This window comes from Aphelocoma coerulescens, chromosome 23, assembly GCF_041296385.1.
Source record: "Aphelocoma coerulescens isolate FSJ_1873_10779 chromosome 23, UR_Acoe_1.0, whole genome shotgun sequence".
Lineage (NCBI taxonomy): Eukaryota > Metazoa > Chordata > Aves > Passeriformes > Corvidae > Aphelocoma > Aphelocoma coerulescens.
In genome coordinates, this window is record NC_091036.1 from 837,583 (window position 1) to 861,741 (window position 24,159).

The window sequence follows — 24,159 nt, forward strand, 5'->3', positions numbered from 1 at the left end:
GGAGAGGAGAAGCCTGGAGGAGCAACAGGAAAGATGGAGAAAGACTTTGGACAAGGGATGGAGAGACGGGACACAGGGAATGGCTTTGAACTGAAAAAGAATGGGGTTAGATGGGATCTTGGGAAGGAATTGTTCCCTGGCAGGGTGGGCAGGGGCTGGCATGGAATTGCCAGAGCAGCTGGGGCTGCCCCTGGATCCCTGGCAGTGCCCAAGGCCAGGTTGGACATTGGGGCTGGGAGCAGCCTGGGACAGTGGGAGGTGTCCCTGCCATGGCAGGGGTGGGTTGGGATGGGATTTAAGGTCCCTTCCACCCCTTCCCTTCCTCTCCGGATGCTTTCATGGGTACATTTATAAAATCATGGGTTTTGTGCGGCCCAAACCCCTCAGTCCCTGTTCCCTGATCCCCTCCCGTGTTCACACACAGCCTTTGCTCCCCAAACACACAGAACTGCCCCCGTCCACCATCAGGGCCCAGAGTGAAATAAACCCCCGAAATCTGGGAGGTTTTGCCCTGGACCCGTCTGGGCTGGGATTCTTCCTGTTCCCCTGCCCTGCACACAAGGATCCCTTGGTGCAGACAGCTCTTCCTCGCCATGAATGGGGATCATTCAGAGCCCTCCATAAATGCAGCCTCTATGGCTGTTCTTGCGGGGGAAATATAAAGTTGCTCTGTGTCATTCTGCTGTTAATTAGCAAAGATAAATACATTTCAGGTGGATATTTTCACCAGCAGAGCTTGTGGCACACAAGCAGCATTAAAGGCTCGCAGAGAGGGCGCGAGGCAGAGGTGTGCTGGGAGCTCTGGGGCTGCATTGACGCCTCTGGAAAAGCCGTGTTTATTTTTAAAATATGAAACATCATTTCTGCCCGGGCCCCGAGCAGGGAAACACTGGAGTCAATATTTCAGGAGGAAAATGTGCATTTGGAGCTCTTCCCCAGCCTGGCTGCAAGGTAAACACACAACCCATGGACGGCCAGTGCCGGCCCCAGCATGGCCCTGCCGCTGTTGTGGCCTTCACGTGTCCTGGCACGGGGAGGCTTTGCCTCCTCCAACACCCTCAAATCCATGGATCCCGACTCCAGAAGTGCTGCTTTAAGACACCAAATCCCCACTTTCCTTCCACTGATGGAAAACCAGAACATTTTGGTCTCAGCTTGCTCCTGCTGAAGGCAAAAGGTTCAGAGTCCTCAGTACTAGGCACTGGTGAGGTCACACCTCGAATTTTGGGGGCAGTTTTGGAAAAGAAGGACACGGAGGGGCTGGAGCATGTCCAGAGAAGGGTCTGGAGCCCCAGGAGAGGCTGAGGGAACTGGGAAAGGGGCTCAGCCTGGAGCAAAGGAGGCTCAGGGGGGCCCTTGTGGCTCTGCACAAGTCCCTGACAGGAGGGGGCAGCCGGGGGGGTCGGGCTCTGCTGGCAGGGAACAGGGACAGGAGGAGAGGGAACGGCCTCAGGCTGGGCCAGGGGAGGTTGAGATTGGATATTTGGGAACATTTCCTCGGGGAAAGGGCTGTGAAGCGTTGGCTCAGGTGGAATCAAAGAAGTGGTGGAGCCCCATCCCTGGAGGTGCTGAGAGGGCGTGGAGGTGGCCCTTGGGGACACGGGCAGTGGTGGCCGTGGTGCTGCTGGGGGACAGAAGGACTTGGTGATCCCAGAAGGTCCCGCCTCAAGGATTGTGTGATCCAGACTCCAATATGAGCTCGGGAGCTGCAGTTTGTCCTTCCCAGCACGGACAACTGGGAATGATCCTCTGCAACCAGGCAGGAGAGAGCTTTGGTTTTCCTTCACTTTCAAAGCTCTGCGAGATTCCCCAAATTCCTCACAGTTTCCTCGTTGTTCTCCTTCGGATCCTTCGTTTTTTTCCGGACAAATTTCCTGGTTTGCAAATCCCTGTTTTGCCGAATCCCCGTGACAGAATTCCACTCTGCTGGATTCCTCCACCTTCAAAGTGCCAAATCTGCCAGACTTGGGGCAGGAGCAGCAAAGTCCAGCTTAAGGATGAGTCCTGAAAGGCCTAACGTTAAAACATGAGAGCAAAATTAAAGCTGGGAGAGGTGGCAGCTCCTCATTTGCCAGCAGCCAAACACTCCTGATGGAATAAACGACATAACTGCAGATCTTCCTCCATCCCAGCCCTTCCTGGGAATGCTGACCAGCTGGGAAAAGCCAGGAAAAACAATGTTTGATTTCCCGTGGTGCATCTCCCTCGTGCTGTTCATTCTGCTGGAGTTTTAGTTCCCAACTGCACTTGAGCTTTGGGTTTCCCCATTCCCAACAAACACCCCCCGAGTGCATTTAATATCTTGGTGGGAATTTCACCCTGCAGCAAACCCGAGTGCTAAAATCAAAATGCAGCAGCAGCCCCTGAGGCCCTGCCGTGGAAATGACCCAGAAAAACGGGACGGTTTTCTGGGGGAAAAAAGGAAATCAGGGAGCTCAAGGTCTTCCCAAACTTCCAGTGGAGCTCCAGCAGAAGGCAGGATGAGGAAATCACCTCTGCCAGGAGAGGTTTTGAATGGATATTAGGAAAAATTTCATCATGGAAAGGGTGGTCAGGAATTGGCACAGGCTGCCTGGATGGAGCCAAATCCCTGGAATTGCTCAAAAAATGCATGGATTGGGCACTTCAGGACGTGGTTTAGTGGTGACCATGGTTGGACTTGAGGACCTTAAAGGTTTTTCCAACCCTAACGATGCCATGAGTTAAATACTGGATTTGTCTTTTGTTTTTTGGAGAACTGGACCAGAAATTCTTCCCAAAAGGGATCTGGAGGGTGCCGGAGTCCCTCTGATGAGGCGGAATAAAAAGGCTGGGAAGGGAGCAGCAGCCAAACTCGGGTTGTTTGCTGCTGGTTTTCATTTCTCTCTAAACAAACCGGGAGCTGTAGTAAACACAGCTCTGCTGCCCTCCAGCCTCCAGCAAACTCCAAATGCTCCGTAATTCCTGCCTGCTCCTGGCTTCCTTTGATGCTCCGGGTGAGTGTTCCAAGCTGCATTCCCAGCTCCACTTTTCACCCCCTCAGAGAAATGGTGACAAAAGCTCCAATTTTTGTGTTTCCCCCCCACCATGTTCCTATTCTGGTTTGAGGGATGGAGGGGCCCCTCCCGCCCTCCTGCATCCCCATTTCCCACCCTGGCAAAGTGGAATTACAGCAGCGGGATCAGAGCAAAGCAAAGGACGGGCTGGGGAGGCAGGAGTGGCTTTAAAAATAACCCAGGATCAAAGGAGTTGCTGTTTGTCCTTCCAGCTGCCAGGCACCCCCAGGGCTGCTGCTGGAATTAGGAGAGGCTGCCTCGTTTGTGTGTTTTATGGGTCACGCTCATTTCACGGGGATCACTTCTTGTTTGTTCCCCGTGCCCACAGCTCCCCCTGGGCCGGAGCTGCCTCCTGGGCACCGTTCCTGCCTCTCCACTGCCCACCTGCCAGGCTCTGCTCCTCCATCCACGCCTGGATTCCCGCAGCTCCTCCCTTCTGGCCTGGCCCAGGAGTGCCTGAGGTTGTTTCTGTGCTGGAAATGGCTGGGGTGGCCCGAAAACTTCGTACAGTTTTGGGTGTCATGATAGGGAAAAGGTCTAAAGGGGTTAGAGAGCAACCAAGGAGGGAGATGGGGAAGGGTCTGGAGGAGCAGCTGAGGGCACTTGGAATGTCCAGCTGGAGCAGAGAACTCTGGGATCGTTTTTTGCTCACTCATTTGTTTAGAAATCAAATTATTTCTTCCTTCACTCAGCTGTCAGACAACACCCCCCAGAAAGCAGGCCCACGGTTTGAAAGCCATTAACATTTGGTTTTTAATTGAAACTCGTCTTTGGGGTCACACTGAAAGCACAGAAGATGCACCTGCTCAGGTGGGAAGTGGCAGAGCAGCGCTGGGCTGGATATTCCGGGTCGCTGTCAATCATCACAAGCAGGGGGAGAGCTGCGATCCCTGCAGGATTTTTGGCTGATCCCTTTGCTGTAGGAATTCTGGCTGCAGGGCTGGGCTACCCCAGAGAAAATTCCTTCCCTGTCCACCCCCCCAGTTCCACTTCCTAAAGGCCTCACTGCTGGGACAGAGGAGAAACGGCATCGCGGTGGCACCGAGCGGAGCTGGCAGGGCCCGGGCAGCCCTGCAGCCCACAGCAGCCAAATCCCCAATTCCAGGGCTGGGAACCGGTGCCAGGGTCAGGAAATTGAGGTGCCAGAGCGGGACAAGGCTCCAGCGGTTCCCAGCAGGATCCGGCTGGGACAAGCTGGGATAAGCTGGGAATGGCTCTGGAGTGAGGAGTGGGACTCTGCCGGGGGGGAGAGGCACCAGCAGCCCTCAGGGTCACCTCTCCCCCGGGCTGGGCTCAGATGGTCACGTAGGGAGGGGGGCAGTCCTTGGAAGGCAGTTCCAGGGCTTCCTCATAGGACGGCAGCACGGCCTGGAAGAGAAGAGCCGCGGTTACGGATCCCAGGGGTTTCATCCTGGAGGGTTCCCAGCCTGGACCAACCCAGGGACAAAGAACCTCGAGGGGTTTAGGGCACGAAGGGCAGGAACCCAGCAGAGCTGGGGGCAGTGGGGTCCAGACCCACCTTGTGCCAGTCCCACCCCGTTCCCTGGATGATAAAGGGCCCAGGGCTCCTGAATGTGCGGAATCCCAGCATTCCACGTCCTCCCTCTTTCCTTCCCATCCGTCCTTACAACATCAAAAACCCCAAACTCTCAGACAGAAAGGTGAAGAAAAAGCTGTTTTTAAACACTTTTAGGGGCAGAAGCCGAAGTCCAGCTGGAATTAACCCCAAATCCCTGCATCAGGGATCACGGAATCCATTCCCATTTATCTGCCGTGCCTGAGTTTCACCTTCCTTGCTCATTGACTTCAAAGATTTAATATGGAATTAAAATTAAACAGATATAATTTAATTAAAACCTGATTATTAGCACTTGCTGCTGCGGATTTGAAGGGCTGGGAATTCTCCCAGACCCCAAAAAAGCAGGGATAAGGATCACCAGTCTGAAGGATTCCTGCTCACGGAATAAATCCATTTTTCCTCACCTTTTCCACCGCTTGTGGATCCACTTTCACCTCCTCCCTCCTGCTGGCTTTGATGTACTTGAAGCAGCTCAGGACACACTTGAACATGTAGGCCTGGAAAAGAGGGAAAGGGGAAGGAAAAGAGGGAAAGGGGAAGGAAAAGAGGGAAAGGGGAAGGAAAAGGGCATTTTCCCATTGCACTGCAGGGCAAAAAGAGCATTTCCACTTTTGCCACCAGCCCACCAGGGATTTTCCTGCTCTTTCCTCTGGAGGGATAAACTTGGGACCATGATCCCAGAGCCTTAAATCTGTGTCCATCCTTCCCTAGGAATGTGATGATTTCATGAATTCAGAACCACCCTGGGATGGGTCTGGGATCAGTAATCCAGTAAATATGGAGTGATTAAACATAAACCCATTAAAACTCAGCACTGGGACCTCTGAGACCACAATATCCCGAGGTAGGAGAGGAAATCCACATTTTTCGGAGCAGGTTACAAAGTCTGGATGCCTCACGAAAGCACCAAAGGCACCACAGAGATCCAAGGACTGCCCCAAAAATCCCTTCATTCCAAAAATCCCATTTTTGCCCCAGCTCCACCTCCCTGACAGGACCTCCGGGCACCCCACGGATTTATCGGAGGCAACAAGTGGAGCTTTTCTGAGGAAAAAGGATCGATTGAGGGGCTGTGGCCCAGGGAAAGAAGCGGGGCCTGTGGAAGTGGCCCCGTTAAATCAATATTTTCCCTGCCCCGAGCAGCGCGGCCGAGTCGTGTGCCCGGTGTTTGGGTTGGCCTGGGAACGCGCGCGGGAACAGCCGGGATTTTCCGGGAACACAGGGAGTCACAGATCCCAAAGGCGAGGAGGGCGGCTCAGCATTCCCAGGACAATGAGGGCTGCGTGTGCTGACACGGAGCCAAGAGAAGGAGAAAAAAGGAATGGAATATCCGAGCTGAAAAAATCCATCTCGGAATGCCAGAGGTCGGAGGAAAATCCAGACTCTGAGCATCTTTTGGGAATAGTGCAAAACCCTTCCTGCTTCCAAAGCCTCTTCATCCAGAGAGCAAACCTGGAGCTGGCATAGAAACCAGGTGAAAACTCCACTCAGCCATGGAAAAACCCAGTAAATATAAAATAAAAGTAAATTAAAATCACGCAACAAAGGAAGGAATTCCCTGATTTTGGTTTCGAAAATAAATGAAAATCGTACGAGAAAGCAACGCCCTCCCTGATTTTGGTTTGAAAATAAAATCCTACAGGAAAGGAAGGCATTCCCCGATTTTGGCTTTGAAATAAATTAAAATCACATGACAAAGGAACGCATTTTGGTTTTAAAAACAATTAAAATCCTACAACAAAGGAATGCATCCCTTGATTTTGATTTAAAAAGAAAAAATTAAAAGCACTCTGCAAAAGAATGCATTCCCTGCTTTTGGTTGGAAATAAATTCAAACCACAAGGAATGCTTTATTCCCCTTAATTCCTGCTTTCTTATCCCTGGGGTGCTGGAGGGCTTTGTGATTCCGAAGTCAGATAAGGATTAATGGAATATTTGCCCACCTCCCACCCCTGGAAGTGTCCAAGGCCAGGCTGGAGCAGCCATGGATGGCGGAAGATGTCCCTGCCATGGCAGGGATGAGATGGACCTAAACTCCCTCCAACCCCCGTCATTCCATGGATTTGGGGTCACTCATGGGGGCACGGAGCAGCACAGGGAATTGCCTCGAGGTGCAACGCCAGCATCCCCCGCCCTTGGAATGCTTTTTCCAAGGAATTTTGAACCAGTCCCGCCACCACAGGTAGTGCAGCCCCAGCCCCACCCTGCCAGGGCTGGGAGGCTGCAGGGAGAGAACTCCATGGGTTTTTGACCCGTGGAAGAGGTGAGGGATTGGCAGTGGGATGAAAGGATTGGGGTCCTGATGGCTTTTTTGGGGGAGTTCAGTAGGACCTGGGCGTTTGATTATCCCCCCCATCCCTCCTCTTACAGCCCCAGCACAAAAACCGGCTGCAAGTCCGGCATTTTGTGGGTGAAGCTGTGGAAAATCCCGACGAATCCGTTTGCCAGGTCAGGGAGGTTCCTGCCAGCTGGGGCCCAGGGTTACCTCTGCTCCCGCCGCGCATTCCGTGCAAACGTTAAACGGGGTTTTAGGGCGCATCCACACCAAGCTCCCCCTCCCCATGGAACACCGGGCCCACCTGGGAGCCTCAGGATTTAAACGTTTTCTGACTCACAAGCAGCACTTTCTGCCCAAGTACCTGAAAAATCTGGTTTTCCTCGGTGAGAAATCAGTTCTCTGAGCCACTGAACAACAGAGGAACAGAAACCCTCTCCCAGTGGAGCTTCCTGAGGCACCAGCAGCGTTTAGCTCCTGGTTCTAAGGAACTTTGGGAGCATCGGTGTGGAGAGCACCAGTGAATGTCTGCTGCCACCAGAGGAACAGCCACTCAGCCAGTGGAAGACCTCACCTGCTGCTCTATAATCGCATTTACTCTGGCACATCACAGCAGAGAACTTGGCTGGGGTTGTTCTCCACCTTTTTTCCTTCTGGGGGGGATGGGCAGTGATAATTTGGGGATTTAAGAGGGGTTTTGCTTTGTAGCTCCCACAGAAGTGTAAAGGCAGGGATTTGGATAATCTTTGGATAAAGCACGCTGAGGCACAGCTCCCACTGCCCCCGAGGAGAGCCCAACAAGGCAGATTTGGGAATTAAAGCCGAATTTTCCTGGGAGAGCCTCATTCCAGAGCCCTTTACCTTGAGGAAGAGCATGGCCAGGAAGGCGATGGTGAAGGTGATCATCACTTTGGTGTATTCCTCCGCTGGCAGCCTCTGCAGGGTTGGCAGAGAGCCCTGGGGGGAGAAGGGAGAAGGTCTCAGCCCCAAACCCTCGTTCCCTGTGCCAGGGGCACCCACGGAGAGGGGCTCAGGGTTCAGGCAGAACAAGGGACGAAGGATTTCCACCAGCAGTGCGATCACTGGGATATTGTTTCCCTCCTGCTGCTTCCACTCCTCGGGCAATTTCTATTTAAATTTCTATTTAAATGAGAACTTTTAAAATTTCAATTTCCACTCTTGCCACCAGCCCACCAGGGGTTTTCCTGCTCTTCTCTCTGGAGGGAGAAACTTGGGACCATGATCCCGGGGCCTGAAATCGGTGTCTCCATCCTTCCCTAGGGATGTGATGATTCCACCAGTTCAGAGCAGCACTGGGGTGGGACTTATCAAACATGACTGTTTAATAAAGATGAAATTTGAGGCATTTCTCACTGAATCACTCTGCTCTGCAACTGGCATCCACCAGATTCCTACAAGGAAAACCACGGTGAGTTTCTTTGGAACACGGGAGCTGTCAGTCAGGAACAGCGCCGGGGAGAACACGGGAAACCCTCTGTTGTCATCAAACTGAGCAGTTCTGGATGTGCCAGGGGGGTCAGAGAAGCTGCACAGCCTTGGAAAGGGGATTTATCGGAATTCCCAGTGTGGAAAATGAGCAGAGCTGGGTCCAGACATACCCCAGTGTCGGCAGGCTGGAGGCTCAGGTAGGTGGGCACCTCCATGTAGGAGCTGCACAGGGTGAGGATGCTCAGGCAGAAATCCAGGAGCTGCAGCGCCAGCAGAGGGATCCTGGAGTGGCCCTGCTGAGGGGGACAGGAATTGGGTTACAATGACAGCATTGGGTCACTTCTGCTGATTCTTCACACTCTACACAGGGCCTGTGATTGGTCACACCGAGTCCAAGCCACTGAATCCCCTTAAATTCAACCCAAACTTTCACTTCTGGCCCAAAGAGTGAGCAAACCGTTTGTGGGGCTTCATCTGAGCTCCACAGAACCCTCTGGCTGGAGCAGTGACAATGCCAGTCGGTCTCCAGCAACCCCCTCCTGTCAGGGGCACACCCAGAGCCACCTCCCCCAAAGCCAGGAGGAAATCCGCGTTCCCAGCCAGGGGGGAATAAACGGGAAATAACTGTTCCAGCTGCCACTGGTTTCCTTCAGCCTCCAAGGATTGCAGCCTGTCTCCAGCCACGAGAAACCCCCTCACCTCTGGATCCAGGATCCTAAAGGTCTTTTCCAAATTAAAGGATTCCATGAAGAACCACAGCCCAAGGTAACCAACTCTCATCCCAGCCTAAAGGATCCCATGGAGAACCACAGCCCAAGGGAACGATCCTTCATTCCAACCTAAAGGATCCCATGGAGAACCACAGCCCCAGGTAAGGATCCTTCATCCCAACCTAAAGGATCCCATGACAAACCACAGCCCCAGGTAAGGATCCTTCATCCCAACCTAAAGGATCCCATGACAAACCACAGCCCCAGGTAACGATCCTTCATCCCACCCTAAAGGATCCCATGGAGAACCACAGCCCAAGGGAACGATCCTTCATTCCAGTCTTCCAGGATCCTAAAGGTCTTTTCCATCCTAAAGGATTCCATGACAAACCACAGCCCAAGGGAACGATCCTTTATTCCAACCTTCCAGGATCCTAGAGGTCTTTTCCATCCTGGAGGATTCCATGAAGGCCCCAGCCCAAGATAACAATCCTTCATCCCACCCTAAAGGATTCCATGACAAACCACAGTCCCAGGTAAGGATCCTTCATCCCACCCTAAAGGATTCCATGACAAACCACAGCCCCAGGTAAGGATCCTTCATCCCACCCTAAAGGATTCCATGACAAACCACAGCCCCAGGTAAGGATCCTTTGTTCCAAGATCCCGCAGCTCCTGGAAAGCCAGGAGCCCCCCAGGAGGAGCTGGCACCCACCGTGTGGCCCAGGGAGGACACGGAGAGGATCGCCGGGACCTGGACGTAGGAGCTGAACATGGTCAGGAGGCTGAGCAGGAAATCAATGACTTGCAGGGCCAGGAAGGGGATCAGGAACCGCTCCCTCTTCTGAGGAGGAGAAGCAGTGCCGGTTATTTCCGTTCCGAGTGGGAAATGAGAGCAGCTCTCAACACTTGGAAGGGCTCACATGGCGCTCCAAGAATTAACGCTTCCCTGGAATTTCTGATTCCAGTGACAACTGATCCAGAGAAAGAAAGGGCATCCACGCTGATTTTTTTCACCCCTTTGGAAAATTCCTGTGAATTCCCACTCTGTGACGTTGACACCTGTTCCCATCAGAGTTTTCATCCCACTGTCCCTAAAATTTCCCTCCATAAAGGGAGAGCTGGGTTATCTGGGTGGAATTTAATACTTAGAACTCCACCACCATCAGATCCCTGGGGTTTCCACCCCAGGCCCTCATTGCTCCTCCTCCTGAACTGGGAAATGAGTCCCTGGTGCAACACGGGACAGTTCTCTCACAGGGCCTGACTTGCAACAGAGCGAGGAAATGAGGCAAGAAAACCTTTCTAAATCATAAAACCTCCTTTATTTAACACCCAAAACAGCCAGGATGGAAATGTTGCCCAGATTTGGTAAATCTGGGTGTTTGAAGCTTTTCACAAGAACCTGAGGCTTCAAACCAGTCCCTCTCCTGCTCTGGAACCAGGAGAGATTTTTATCTGCCTTTTTCCCCGTGGGATTCTGGGATTTTTGTCTGCCTTTTTTCCTGTGTGATTCTGGGATTTTTTTCTTCTTTTTTCCTGTGTGATTCTGGGATTTTTTTCTGCCTTTTTTCCCGTGGGATTCTGGGGTTTTTATCTGTTTTTTTCCTGTGTGACTCTGGGAATTTTAGCTGCTTTTTTCCTATGTGATTCTCTGATTCTGGCAGTTTTTTTCTGCTTTTTTTGACCATCATTCCAGTGAGCACCATCCAAACCCTGAACCCCTCAATGTCATTTGTGGGGAACGTACCTTGAGCACCCCGAGCAGGAGGTGGAAGCTGATGACAAACAACACGAGGATCAGCAGGAAACTGGTGGTGACATCAGCTGAAAAGGACAAAAGCAGTAAAAGGAATCACCACATCACCAAAAGATGTCCCAACTCCATCACACCCCTAAGGGAGAGTTGAACCTGGCACAAAGAATTGTGTCTGTGGAGGAATTAATGCCGTGCAGCTGGAATTAACCCTCTTTTCCCTTTTTACACCCATTTCTCACCTCTCTTGAAGTCCCTGTGTCCACCAGGCCAGGTTGTGAGCTCGAGGGATGGAAACGTTAAATATCCCAGGCTCCAAAATGAAGCATAAACCAAAAGAAGCAGAGGGCTTTTGGCTCACAGCTCGGAGCTGGAAATTCTTTAGAGACTCAAAGGCAGACAAAGGAACCAGCAGGGAAGTGCTGAAGGGTCTTCAGGATCTCTCAGAGAAGAGCAGGAATTTTAACCCCCAACCAGTGGTGAGGCCAAGGAGGGTCGGGGGGGATCTCTCCCCAACCCTGCAGCTGCAGGGGGCAAGGGACACTTCAAAAATCAGCATCAGGGAGTTGAGGGTGATTTTTGGCAGCTGCTTTGGGTGCAGGGGGTGATGTTTTACATCCATGGAGCTCCCTGCTCAACCTTTGCCTGGAAGGAATTTTCCCTCCTGGAGAGAATCAGGAACACAAAGGGCAGCTCATTCCAAAGGCAGCCACTGCTGCTTTCCCTCTGCTCCCAGGCGTGTGGAAAAGCCGGAATTCCAAGGCAGAACAACAACCCCACCTTTGAGGTGTAGGGGAGCAGAACCAAGGCAGGGATGTGGCACACAAAGAGCCAGAGATTAACAGGGAACAGCCTAAACCCAAAGCAGAGTTTAACAAAGGAGCCAGACTCAGCTTCTGTGGGACCAGCCATAAAGGAGCCAATCCCAATCCCATTAAAGCCCGAACTCCCAAAGCCTTTTCCCTAAAGGAGCCAATCCAATCCCATTAAAGCCCAAACTCCCAAAGGGGCCAATACAATCCCATTAAAGACCAAACTCCCAAAGGAGCCAATCCCAATCCCATTAAAGCCCAAACTCCCAAAGCCTTTTCCCCTGGGCTTCTCCCAGCACCAACACTCAGGAGTTTGCCCAGAGAGGATTTCTCTCCTCATCCCAGGATTTTCTGGGGTCCAGACCAGCTGTGTTTCCCTGCTCCTCTCTCTCCATGGGCTCCTGCTCCAGCTCTCTGGCAGAATCCCTAATTAATTGGGATGTGGCCATTGCCAGCTAATTGCCCAGCTGGATTTTCCAAGCAGAACCCAGATCAAAACCCCCCAAACAAAACAGCAAAGAAACAAAAACCCCACAGACACAAAGGATGGAAAGAAAAGGAAAACCAAGGGACAACAACTTCTCACGAGATGTTTTTTCCCAAAAAGCAGAGCCATCCTCCCTGCTGGCAGCAGGGATGGGTTGGTGCCACAGACAAAAACCCAAAAAAATTACAACCAAAAAAAACCCCAACCAAACAAATAAAGCCAAAAAACCCAAACAAATGAAACCAAAAAGACCCCCAACAAACAAAAAACCAACCAACCAACCAAAAACCCCAAACAACCAACCAACCAAAAAACCAAACTAAACCAAAAAACAACCCCAAATATCCCCCACACAACAGCAAAGCAACCAAACCCCGAAAGAGGAAGGAAGCCCTGGAGGTCGCACTTGCACCAAGTTCTTCAATTCCCATCAAAAGTGGAAGGTGGGCACACGTTTTACAGGAAGGGGTGGATGCACGGACGGACGGACGGACAGAAGCTCCCGGGCTCCTCGTGCTGATCCCAGCCCCATCTTGCCGGGTCGTTCCCCGTTCCCACCCCGGGAAAGCTCTGCAGGAAGGGCTTTGCACCCTGCACTGGAGGCTGAGCTGAGCAGAGCCTCCATCCCCCCACGGGAATGTTTGGGAATAACGCCCCGTGGGAAGGGTGGGAGCCATGGCACTGCCCCTTGCTCAGGCTCCTAGCAGCAGGACTCACCAAATTCCCATTTTTTGCTTGCTGCTGATGCCCTTCACCTTGGATCGGGGTGATTGAAGTCCCTTCCCACCCACCCCATTCCATGATTCTCTTGGATGAACCAAAGCCTCTAGTGCTGCTGTCAAACAGCCCTGGGGGACCCCAGTGGTGCCTCTTTCCTTGGAAAAACGGGAGCCCAGCTTCTCTAAGCTCACCAGGCAGTGCCTGTTGCTGGTCTGGTGCTTTTGCCTATGTCTGACTGCTGCCCTGGGGACAGGAGGGTTTGGAATGTGCAGGAATTTGTTCTCAGCCTCCTCCTCCTCCATGGACAGGGAATTTTCAGCCTAGGAAAGCCACTTTGGAAAAGCAGGGAACAGCAATTCCTGGCTGCCAGGGGCTGTGTTTTCCTCTCCGTGGCCACTGACAGGGCAGGGAGGGAGCCTGGGTTCCTTTTTTTGCTCCTGGGGTTACCTCGGCTTGTGGTTTTACACGGAAAATGACGCAAGAAAGGAAAACCCCCCCCCTGCACTCGCTGTTTCCAAGCAGCTCCCGCAGAACGTCCTGGTTGGGCAACATCGGAGGCTTCAGGAGCTGGGTTTAGATGGCACCTCGTGGGACTGCTCCAGGCCTTTGCAAGGATCTGAGCTGGATCCTTCCACAGGAATTCGATCCTTCAGGAATTGCGAGCGATGGGACAGCTTGGCTGCCGCTTCCAGCCACCAATGTTCCGGAAAAATACACCAGGAGCTGGGAAAAGCTGGGGATGGGGGAAGAGAGCTCTGTCCAGCTGGGAGGCAGGAGCTCCATGGGAATGGCTCCATGGAAGTGGCTCCATGGGAATGGTTCCATGGGAATGGTTCCATGGAAGTGGCTCCATGGAAGTGGCTCCATGGGAATGGCTCCATGGGAATGGTTCCATGGAAGTGGCTCCATGGGAATGGCTCTGTGGAAGTGGCTCCATGGAATTGGCTCCATGGGAATGGCTCCATGGGAATGGCTCCACGGGAATGGCTCCATGGGAATGGCTCCATGGAAGTGGCTCCATGGAATTGGCTCCATGGGAATGGCTCCATGGAATTGGCTCCACGGGAATGGCTCCATGGAAGTGGCTCCATGGAATTGGCTCCATGGGAATGGTTCCATGGAAGTGGCTCCATGGGAATGGCTCCACACGAATGGCTCCACAGGAATGGTTCTATGGAATTGGCTCCATGGAACTGGCTCCACAGGAATGGTTTCATGGAAATGCTTCCATGGGAATGGCTCCATGGAAGCGGTTCCATGAAATGGCTCCATGAAATGGCTCCATGGAATTGGCTCCATGGAAGTGGCTCCATGGAAGTGGCTCCATGGGAATGGCTCCATGGCATGGAGGAGTGTTGGTGGCAATGTCCCACAGCCCACACATCCATGGGATTAGTGTGGGGTGGGATTTGTCCCCACTGTCCATTGAGGAGTTCCCAGACACTTCAGTGTTCCCTGGAAATGCCCAGAATGTGAGGGAAGCCAGGAGTGTGTGTGAGGCTGGAATGATTCCCAGCTGGGGACAAGGCAGAGGAAGGAAAACCAGGATTGCCGGGGGAATCCAAAGGAGATTCCAGGGGGAGCTGGAGGACTTGGAGGGTGCTGCAGAGTTTGGGCTGATCCTCTGAGATCAAAACTTCTCTGGGCTCCCCATTAATCTCCAACAACCCAACACAGCCTTGGCCTAAAGCAAACCCCAAAGCTGGGCCCATCTACTCTGAATTCCAATTCTCTCTGGTGGGAAAGGCAGAGGGAGCACTGCAGGACTGAGGGATCCCTCCCTGCCCCACAGCTGCTTCCCAGCACTCCCAGGACCCACCAATTCTATAGTAATCCTTGGCCAGGTCTTTGCAGAAGCCCTTCCCGCTGGCCACCTCCAGGGAATACTCGATCAGCAGCAGGAAGCTCATGACCTGGAGAACAAAGCAAAAAACACAGTTCAGGGCTCTTGGACCAAATTCCCAGCAGTGAATTTATCTCTAGAGAACACTGGAGGGATGAGTCTCCAAGGGAGCCGAACACAAAGGGTTTAAATCCCAGGAAATTCCGAGACAAAAGCTACCTCTTTCTTCATATTTTGGATTTCACTGCCAGCAGAAGGAGGATGGAGAAATAACAAAGTCGGTGGGGTTTGTTTCAATGGTTTCTATCCTGGTTCCACGTTTTGAAATTTTGCTCCAGAGTTGAGGGAAATGCAATTCCAGTGCTCCAAAGTGTAAAAGGAAGCACAAAAAGATTAAAGATCTCCCTGTAAGTGCGGCTGTGCCACTCCAGTGACAAAACCATCGCTTTCCTTCTTTTATTATTTGAGGAAAATCTCCAAATGTTCTTTTTTCACATTGAATCGGAATGATTTTCTCCAAGTTTTCCAATTGGAGCATCAAACCCTGGACACCAGGGTTCGTCCTGTCCTGACTTTAACGAGCTGGGAGATGGAGGGAGGTCCAGAGCTGTGGGCTCAGTCCCAGCCCTGAACTGCTGCACCCCCACAGGGATGATGAATAGGGAAAAATCCATGTCTGAGCCCAGCTTAGGAGATCTCCATGGAATCACAGAAAGGTCTGGGTTGGAAGGGATTGGAAAGCTCATCCCATCCCACCCCTGCCATGGCAGGGACACCTCCCACTGTCCCAGGCTGCTCCCAGCCCCAATGTCCAGCCTGGCCTTGGGCACTGCCAGGGATCCAGGGGCAGCCCCAGCTGCTCTGGGCACCCTGTCTGTCCCTTGTGTGTCCCTGTCCATCCCTGGGTGTCCCTGGGTGTCCCTGTGTGCAGGGAGGGCTCAGGGCAGGGCCCGGGCTCTGCTCCAGGGCCCAGCAGTGGCACCAGAGCACCGGGCAGGGCCCGAGCCCAGCAATTGCCCTGCACAGGAGGCAGAACTGCTGCCCTGGGCAGGGCCCAGGCCTCAACAGAGCCCAGAGAGGGGCTGGAATCTCCTCCCTGGGATATTCCAGAGCCACATGGACACACTCCTGTGCCCTGTGCTCTGGGATGGCCCTGCTGGAGCAGGGAGTGGCACCAGTGACCCTCTGGGGTCCTCTGAGCTGCCCCATCCCGTGACCCTGAGCCCTCTGGCCCTGCAGTGCTGCAGGAATCCAGACCCTATCTGTCACCCACATCAGCACCGGCTCGGGCAGAGCAGAAACAACTTTGCCACCAGGGTTGCACCAACCTTTCACTTCAACCACGGCCCCGAGCAGCGCCGTGGGCGAGGAGGAAGTGGCACCGTTGCGGTCTGGGCTCGTGTTTGCAAACTGGGGGTGTTGGGAACAGCACAAAACCAGCTGCTGCCGGGGCTGGGCAGGGAGCAGAGGATGGTTCTGGATTTTCAGAGGGATCCAGACAGGGTTTGGGCAGTGGGAATGCCCAGCCAGGGGTGCTGAGCTGCCCTGCAAAGGAGCCGTGTGAGGGAAGGCTCTGCCTTGCCCCAGAAAGGGCAAAGCGAGGCTGGGAGGTGGCAGGAGCTGAGCACGGCCCCTCCCTCTGCCTGTGTCCTCTGCAGAAGACCTTGAAACTCTTCAAAACCGAATTCAGCAGCTTTCTGAGCCCGCAGCTGCAGCTTCCAGCAGAGTTGTGGCACTCCCAGAGCGAGCAGCCCCAAGCCACACTGCTGCTGCAGAGGGGACCCCTGAACCTCCCTGTCCCTCCCTGTCCCTCCCTGTCCCTCCCTGTCCCTCTGAATTTAAAGTCCTGAGTCTCAGTTAGAAGGAAGGCTGTGTCAGGCTTTCCCTGGGCCTGTCTGATATCAGCTTGTCCAAGAGTCGCTCTGCTGCCTTCCCTTTTTTCCCATCAAGTAAATGAACTTTGCAATTTGCTCGTGAGCTGGCAGGAGAAGGAGGAATACCCAGCTCTCATTACCACGAGGACATGACAAAGTTAACACGAGTTCAGCGTAATGGAACAGCATTTCAGCTCCCTCGGCAGCCCTGAGCCCTGTCAAGGATGAAACTGCATCCATCCAAAGTGTCTCTGCAGCTGCCAGTGTCCCTGGGGATGGGAGGGATCTCTTAATGAAGACACATGGAGATCACACCTGGCTGCGAGGTGGCTGAGAGGTTTCATCTTCCAGCTCCCAGAGAGGTTTTGCTTCCCTTATTTCTGCTGTTGGTCCAACCCTTCAACTGCCAGTGTGGGAAATAGGGGCAGAAATTGATTTTCAGGCTTCACTTAAAAGGAGGCCTGAGCAAAATGGCTGAGCTGGGCCCTGAATATCAGTTTTGCTCCTGAAAGACAAGTGGGTGAGAGCAGGACAGCGAATCCCAAATGCTCCCATCCCATTCACAGCAGATCCAGAGGCTGAAGTTCAGCGTGAAGAACCCTCTGTGATGTCTGCCAGAGAGAAAAGGGGCGCTGGTTTCCTTGCTGGTGTGGAAATGAGCCACAGAAGCCAGACCGAGTGCAAGCACACAAGATAAGAGCAGGGCGGGAAACCCCAGCCCAGCCTGAGAGGTTCAGGAGACTTTTAAGGCAAAAGTTGGTTGAAACTTTTCCATTTTGTGTAGAAAGAAAGAAGCACTGAGCTGTGAGCAGGCAGAGACCTCCAGGCCTTCCCCTGGGCACGGAGAGCCGGGCCAGCACCAGGACGCCTCTGCAGCAGCTGCCTTTGGCACTGGAATGTGGCACCCTCTGCATTCCTGCAGGGAATGCACATCCAAGGGGATGAACCCTCTGCGGAGGGGCCTTTTGGGAAGAAGGCAGAGGAGGATGGACGTGGTGCCTGCCCTGCACTCCTTGCTCAGCTGCTCCCACTGCAGATCCACTCCTCAGCTCCAGCAGAAACTGAAAACTTCTTGTTTCAGACACACAAGTACCCAGTTCCCTTTCCCTCTGCGGTGTCACAGCAGGAGACAGGCAGGTTTAAAATAGGAGATTTCACTTCCAGGTACTCAATTCACTGTCAATTCCCAGCCCCTTGCCAGCCCTTCCTCCCTTATCTCCTCCACCTGGAACTACTGGAGCACTCCCTCATCCTGTTGCTGCCTCTGTGTAAGAGGAGCTTCATATATCTTGGTGGAAAAAATTTGAATCCCCAAGAACTGAACGGCTGGAGCTGGGCCAGGGCAGGCTCAGGCTGGAGAGCAGGGAAAGGTTCTTCCCCCAGAGGCTGCTGGGCACTGCCCAGGCTCCCCAGGGAATGGGCACGGCCCCGAGGCTGCCAGAGCTCCAGGAGCGTTTGGGCAGCGCTGCCAGGGATGCCCAGGCTGGGATTTGGCTTCTGAGCAGGGCCTGGGGCTGGAATCCACGATCCTTGTGGGTCCCTTCCAGCTCAGGACATTCTGTGATTCCATGATATGCTGAAATAATGCAGGACTGAGCGAAATCCAGCCATTAACTCAAGGCAGATAAATTGGGGTGTCTCGAAGGCAGAACCTGACCCACACACAGCCCCCATTCCCTGGGGGTAACCCTGCTGCAGCTGCACTGGGGTTAAACTGCTCTCAGTGGTCCTCTTGTGCCTTTATTCTCCTGAAATATTTGCAGCTTGACTGATCTCCGAGTGATTTATCCTCGTGCACGCGGCCCTGGGGTGAAGCTGCTCCTCCTCTGCTTCACAACGGGGGCTTCTGCACGGGGAGCTTGAAGCCTTGGGGAACAGGGGACACAGGGACAGGGTGCTCTGGCAGGGGTCACAGGGGACACAGGGGACACAGGGGACACAGGGGTCACAGGGGGCACAGGGGACACAGGGACAGGGTGCTCTGGCAGGGGTCACAGGGGACACAGGGGGCACAGGGGACACAGGGGGCACAGGGACAGGGTGCTCTGGCAGGGGTCACAGGGGACACAGGGGGCACAGGGGACACAGGGGGCACAGGGTGCTCTGGCAGGGGTCACGGGGACACAGGGGACACAGGGGTCACAAGGTGCTCTGACAGGGGACACAGGGACAGGGTGCTCTGGCAGGGGTCACAGGGGACACAGGGGACACAGGGGACACAGGGGACACAGGGTGCTCTGGCAGGGGACACAGGGGTCACAGGGGACACAGGGGTCACAGGGGACACAAGGTGCTCTGGCAGGGGTCACAGGGGACACAGGGGTCACAGGGGGCACAGGGGACACAGGGGACACAGGGTGCTCTGGCAGGGGTCACAGGAGACACAGGGACAGGGTGCCCTGGGTGCTGCGGGGCTCTGACACGAGCAGGGGACACCCAGCACGAAGAGCACCACACGTGAACGCTGCGCTGTCAGAGCTTCAGCTTTTCTCTCTCGAATTTCCAGGTGGCTCTTGTGGCAGGCGAGGATGAAGTGAGGAGTGCTGTTAGTTCCTGTCTGGTTTCCTTTCACAACATTTCATCTTCTCCTGCTGCCTCCTTTGTTTTTGCTGTTCTGGGAGGAGCAGCTCGGGCTCTGTGGGACCCCTGGCTCAACCCCAGCCTGGTGAGGGCTCAGTCAATCCCACTCTGGGCTCGCCTGAGCTGTGTCCAGAGGTGAGGACAGGACCCGGGAGGGCTCCAGAGGTGAATTTCTGCTCTGTGAGTCACAGAGCTGCCAAAGAGAGGAGCTGGAGTGCGGCTGAGGCCAGACAAAGTGCAGACACTGCTTCCCAAGGCTCCAATCAAGGACCTGAGCCTGCACAGCAGCAAATTTCCAGCCCTGATCTTGAATCTCTCTGTCAAGCACCTCGAGGCCTGTTCCTGGCTGGAGGAGCTGATGGGCAGGACAAACTCCTCAGTGCTGCCTTTGAAAGTCACCCTCAGGTCACCTCCCAGCACCCAGCGGAGCTTTGCTGATCACACAACCCCATCCTCTCCTCGCTCCCCTCCTTCTCCTTCCCTGTTTGTTCCAGAACGCCCAGGATTTATTCCAGCTGTCTCTGAAGAGATCAGCAGCGAGGCAGAGCTGATTTACGGGAGGACAGGACATCGCCACAGAGCCTGAGAGCTCTTTGATGGCTCTGCTCTCATCCAGCCCGGCTGCGATTCATCCCTGGGACCTGCAGCAGGAATTTATCCTGCTCCAGGCCCCCAGCACTGATGGAGCAAATCAGCTGAGGTGTAAATCCCCTTCTCCCTTTCCTTCCCCCTGCCCAGCTGCAGCTGCGCCATCAGAAAGGGAGAGAAGGGGCAGGGGGAAAAAGATGTTTGATATTATTCTCTTATAGAAGTAAGACAAGACTTATCCAAAAATGACCCTGTTTTCCAAGGGTAAAAGGGATGGTACAGCTCCTGCTGCTCCAGGGAAGAGGGGAGGCTTTGGAATGTCCTTCCCATGCCACAGTTGCCATTCTCATGGGATTTCTGCAGCCTGCAGGTCCCCAGCTCCCCCTCTCCTGTCCAAGGAACAAGTGAGAGCCCTGTTCTCACCCTGCAGACCCCAACCCCTGACTGTGCACACCCTGTGCAGCACGGGATTATTTTAATAATCCAGCCATGCAAGAAACTACATCCTCAGGAGGGCTGAAAGCACCTAAAGCTCCTCGGTGCAGCCGGGAGCATGGGAGAGAGGAGCCTCCAGGCTCTCCTGCTCTGCCATCCCTGCCCTGAGCAGCTTCTCCGGCTGCCTGGGAGCTGGACACGGCCGTGGTCCCCATGGAACCCAAAAGAGACACAGAGGAGGCAGCTCTGCCCATCACCCTCTGCTCATCCAGCTCCCAAATCCCTCCAGGGACCCATTCCCACATTCCCACTGCCAGTGCTGCCCATTCCCACCCTGCGGGTTCGGGATACGCTCAGGTCAGAGCTCCTGCAGAAAAACAGGAAGCACAGCGACTTTCCCTGAGCTCCAATTGGCAGAGCCAGGGAAAAAATCCTTCAAAACCCCTCCCAGCACGGCGAATTCCACGTCTCCCTTTCCCCCACCACCTTCTTTTGTTCATCCCTCTTAAATCATTGGGTTTTCCTTTTGGGAGCAGAGAACATTCCAGTGTCAGGGAACCCTGTGAACCACGACTGTGCTTTCTGGAGAAGGTTCCACCTCTGTTTTCCTGTCTCCCTGTCCCGGTCCCCCCTTCCAGACCCAGAACTCACCATGTGGAAGATCCCCAGGGCCACTGTTGCTGTCTTGATGTTGAGGCAGCAGCATTTGGGGGTCTCAGGGGGGCTTTGGGGGGTCATTTTCGGGTCCCTCCAAGCACTGCTGAGTTAATGAGGTCGAATTCGCAGCCGCCCCACAGAAAGCGAAGCGAGAGCAGCTCTGCTTCCTTCCTGCTCTCTGAATGTGTGAAGTCATCTACAAAGTCACATGAGGCCTTTGGGTTTCTCAATCATAAGGAAAGCAAAGCTGGGGGGCTTTTTGAGCACATCCAGCTGGGAAATTGGAGCCCCAAGTGCTGCTCAGGTGTCCGGCACAGGGGGTGTCAGGAGAGGAGGGTCGGGAGCAGAACGTGGCTCTGTCCTGCAAAAATCCTCAGGAACAAAAGTGGGAGGTCGGGAATTTCACCTCGAACTCACCCTGCTGTTTTTGCAGTGAAGCATCCAAGTTCCTCCCTTTGAACCTCGCCAGCAAAGGCACCATTCCCTGGAACTGCTACTGGGAGCTGATGCTGGAGCAGCCCTGGGCTCTGGGAGGATGGCAGAGATCTCGTGTTGGCTGAGGGATCTGCAGCTCTGGTCCCAGCTCCTGGGGCTGGGATTTGTGTCATCAGCTCCTGGCGAAGGAAACCAGCAGGATCTGAGCGTGGTGGCTTTGTCACTGCAGGACATTGGGGCATTTGTCACTGCAGGACATTGAACTCACCCAAATGTGCTCTTTGGCAGAGATTTATTAACATTCTCGTTAAAAATCCCTTTTTAAATTCTCTTTCCCCACCCCATGGGGCAGAAATTCCCTCTTTAGACCCCTGTGGAGCAGACTGTTCCGAGTGTTGGGCTTCCTGACAAAGGTTTGGTGTGTCCCAGCAGGGGGACACCACTCCAGGAGGGAGATGCAGGTGAATAAAATGAGAATTGGGCAAACACTCAAACGAGCTCTTGCATCCCAAAAATGCTCCCTGAGTTTTCTGGTTGATGCCTCCGGGAGTGTTCCCAGCACAGCACCCAGCAGTGCTCCAGCAGAGGGGTTTCTCGGTTGTTTTTAGGGAATTAAATGCAGAGATTCCAGCTGGATGCTTCAGAAATACAATCCAGCTGCAAATATTCCCTGCTGGGCCCTGGGTAGAGCAGCAAAGTGGAATCTCTTCACCAGCGGGGAAAGCACAAAGCTGCACGTGAGGACTGAGGGCACCACATCCACCAGCACCCCTGGAGCTGCACCCACGAGAAATAGGGTTTAAAATCAGGTTTATTTGTAAAAATAGATCATTTGGAGCATCTTTCCTTTACAACCTGGTTGCAAACACGGGCTTGGCTTTGCCTTCCCCACATGAAATGTGTTTTCTTTAGGGGTTGCCTCCCCCCACAATAAATAGGGTTAAAAATCAGGTTTATTTGTAAAAATAGATCATTTGGAGCATCTTTCTGTTACAAACCAGTTGAAAACACAAGTTTGGCTCTGCCTTCCCCACATGAAATGTGTTTTTTTTAGGGGCTGCCTCCCCCCACGATAAATAGGGTTAAAAATAATGTGGTTGGGTTTTTTTTAAATAGATCATTTTGAGCATCTTTCCTTTACAACAGGCTTGGCTCTGCCTTCCCCACATGAAATGTGTTTTCTTTAGGGGCTGCCTCCCCTCCAAGGCGGGTTGTGGGCCCGGCTGGGAGGAGGTGCAGGAGGATCAGGAATTTCCTGCAGCCCTGAAAAGCGGGTTTATGGTCTGACCCTGCCTGTGCGCGGCAAATGTTCCTCCCTTGGCGCTGCCCCGGCGCTCCGAGAGGCGCACAGAGCTCTCCTTGTGTGCCCGAGCGCTCCAGGCCCAAACCGAGCCCCGCGCCTGGAAAAACACACGGAAAGCGAGGCCCAGGCCGGGCCTGCGGCCCTGCTGGAGGCCTGGAGGCCGCTGCGGGCCTGGCAGTGCCACCCCAGTGTCCTCCTTGGGAATTCTGAGTGTTAGGAAGTCACTCTGTTCCCAGGGATGCAGCCTTGGCTTTTCATGGAATGCTGGGCATGGATTTGGTGCTGGAGGCCGCTGCGGGCCTGGCAGTGCCAGCCCCGTGTCCCCTTGGCAATTCTGAGTGTTAGGAAGTCATTGTGTTCCCAAGGATACAGCCTCGGCTTTTCATGGAATGCTGGGCATGGATTTGGTGCCGGAGGCCGCTGTGGGCCTGGCAGTGCCAGCCCCGTGTCCCCTTGGCAATGCCAAGTGTTAGGAAGTCACTCTGTTCCCAGGGATGCAGCCTTGGCTTTTCATGGAATGCTGGGCATGGATTTGGTGCTGGAGGCTGCTGTGGGCCTGGCAGTGCCAGCCCTGTGTCCCCTTGGCAATGCCAAGTGTTAGGAAGTCACTCTGTTCCCAGGGATGCAGCCTTGGCTTTTCATGGAATGCTGGGCATGGATTTGGTGCTGGAGGCCGCTGTGGGCCTGGCAGTGCCAGCCCTGTGTCCCCTTGGCAATGCCAAGTGTTAGGAAGTCACTCTGTTCCCAGGGATGCAGCCTCGGCTTTTCATGGAATGCTGGGCATGGATTTTAGGTGGTTTGCGGTGCCTTGTCCCTGACTCCTTCCTGGCAGCAATTCCAGCTGGAATTTCTCCTTGGAATCTGCAGCATCTCCCACCAGGAGAGCACCAGGAGGGGCTGGGACCAGTCCCTGCCCCTTTTCCGCACAGCAGGGAAGAATTCCCAGCTCCCTGTGAGCTGCTCCTCAAGGAAAGCTGGGCTGGAGGGTAGGGCAGGCACTGGGAATAAATCCAACATGGCAAATAAATATAAACGTGCCAAATAAAAGAAATTAAAATAAATTAAAATAAAAGAAATGAAAAAATAAAAATAGAAAGAACAGTAAAAATAAAAATAGAAATAACAATAAAATAAAAATAAAAATAGAAATAAAAATAAAAATAACAATTAATATAATATAATATAATATAATATAATATAATATAATGTTATAAAGAATGTACATGATATAATATTATCTAAATATAAATAAAAATTAAAATGCCAAATAAAATAAGAATAAATAAATATAAATATGATAATGCATTATGATCGATATATTTATTATATTTTCTAAATCTAAATAGATATAAAATATTTATAAAATATGAAGCATATACCAAATAAAAAAAATAAAAATAAAAATAAAAATAAAAATAGAAATAGAAATAAAAATAAAAATAGAAATAGAAATAAAAATAGAAATAGAAATAAAAATAGAAATAAAAATAAAAATAAAAATAAAACAATATAGACATAGATATAGATATAGATATAGATATAGATATAGATATAGATATAGATATAAATATAAATATAAATATAAATATAAATATAAATATAAATATAATACTCAGTATGA

General features: G+C 52.8%; 1 protein-coding gene across 2 annotated transcripts; it reads right to left on the reverse strand.

The window, feature by feature from the left end:
* Positions 1-3,763: 3,763 nt before the first annotated feature.
* On the reverse strand, positions 3,764-21,073 carry LAPTM5 (lysosomal protein transmembrane 5). Of its 2 annotated transcripts, none has more exons than XM_068994423.1 (8): positions 20,795-21,073; positions 14,643-14,736; positions 10,799-10,875; positions 9,764-9,892; positions 8,509-8,634; positions 7,751-7,846; positions 5,019-5,111; positions 3,764-4,403 (listed from the first exon to the last, which is right to left on the reverse strand). In XM_068994423.1, exons 1-8 carry the CDS (start codon positions 20,879-20,881, stop codon positions 4,329-4,331), a joined length of 777 nt encoding a protein of 258 aa, XP_068850524.1. In that variant the 5' UTR covers positions 20,882-21,073; the 3' UTR covers positions 3,764-4,328. The 2 variants fall into 2 exon arrangements, with proteins under 2 accessions (XP_068850524.1, XP_068850525.1); XM_068994424.1 differs by having other exon boundaries at positions 8,509-8,631; positions 20,795-21,066.
* Between the last annotated feature and the right edge of the window lie 3,086 nt (positions 21,074-24,159).

Bases quoted from the DNA above. Each gene is read 5' to 3' on its own strand.
- LAPTM5 (XM_068994423.1), bottom strand. From the start codon at position 20,881: ATGACCCCCCAAAGCCCCCCTGAGACCCCCAAATGCTGCTGCCTCAAC. The intron at 9,893-10,798 runs GTACGTTCCCCA...TCTCCTCCTCAG, and splicing joins TCCTGCTCGGGGTGCTCAAG to AAGAGGGAGCGGTTCCTGAT. The intron at 5,112-7,750 runs GTAAAGGGCTCT...CCTCTTTTCCAG, and splicing joins TGGCCATGCTCTTCCTCAAG to GCCTACATGTTCAAGTGTGT.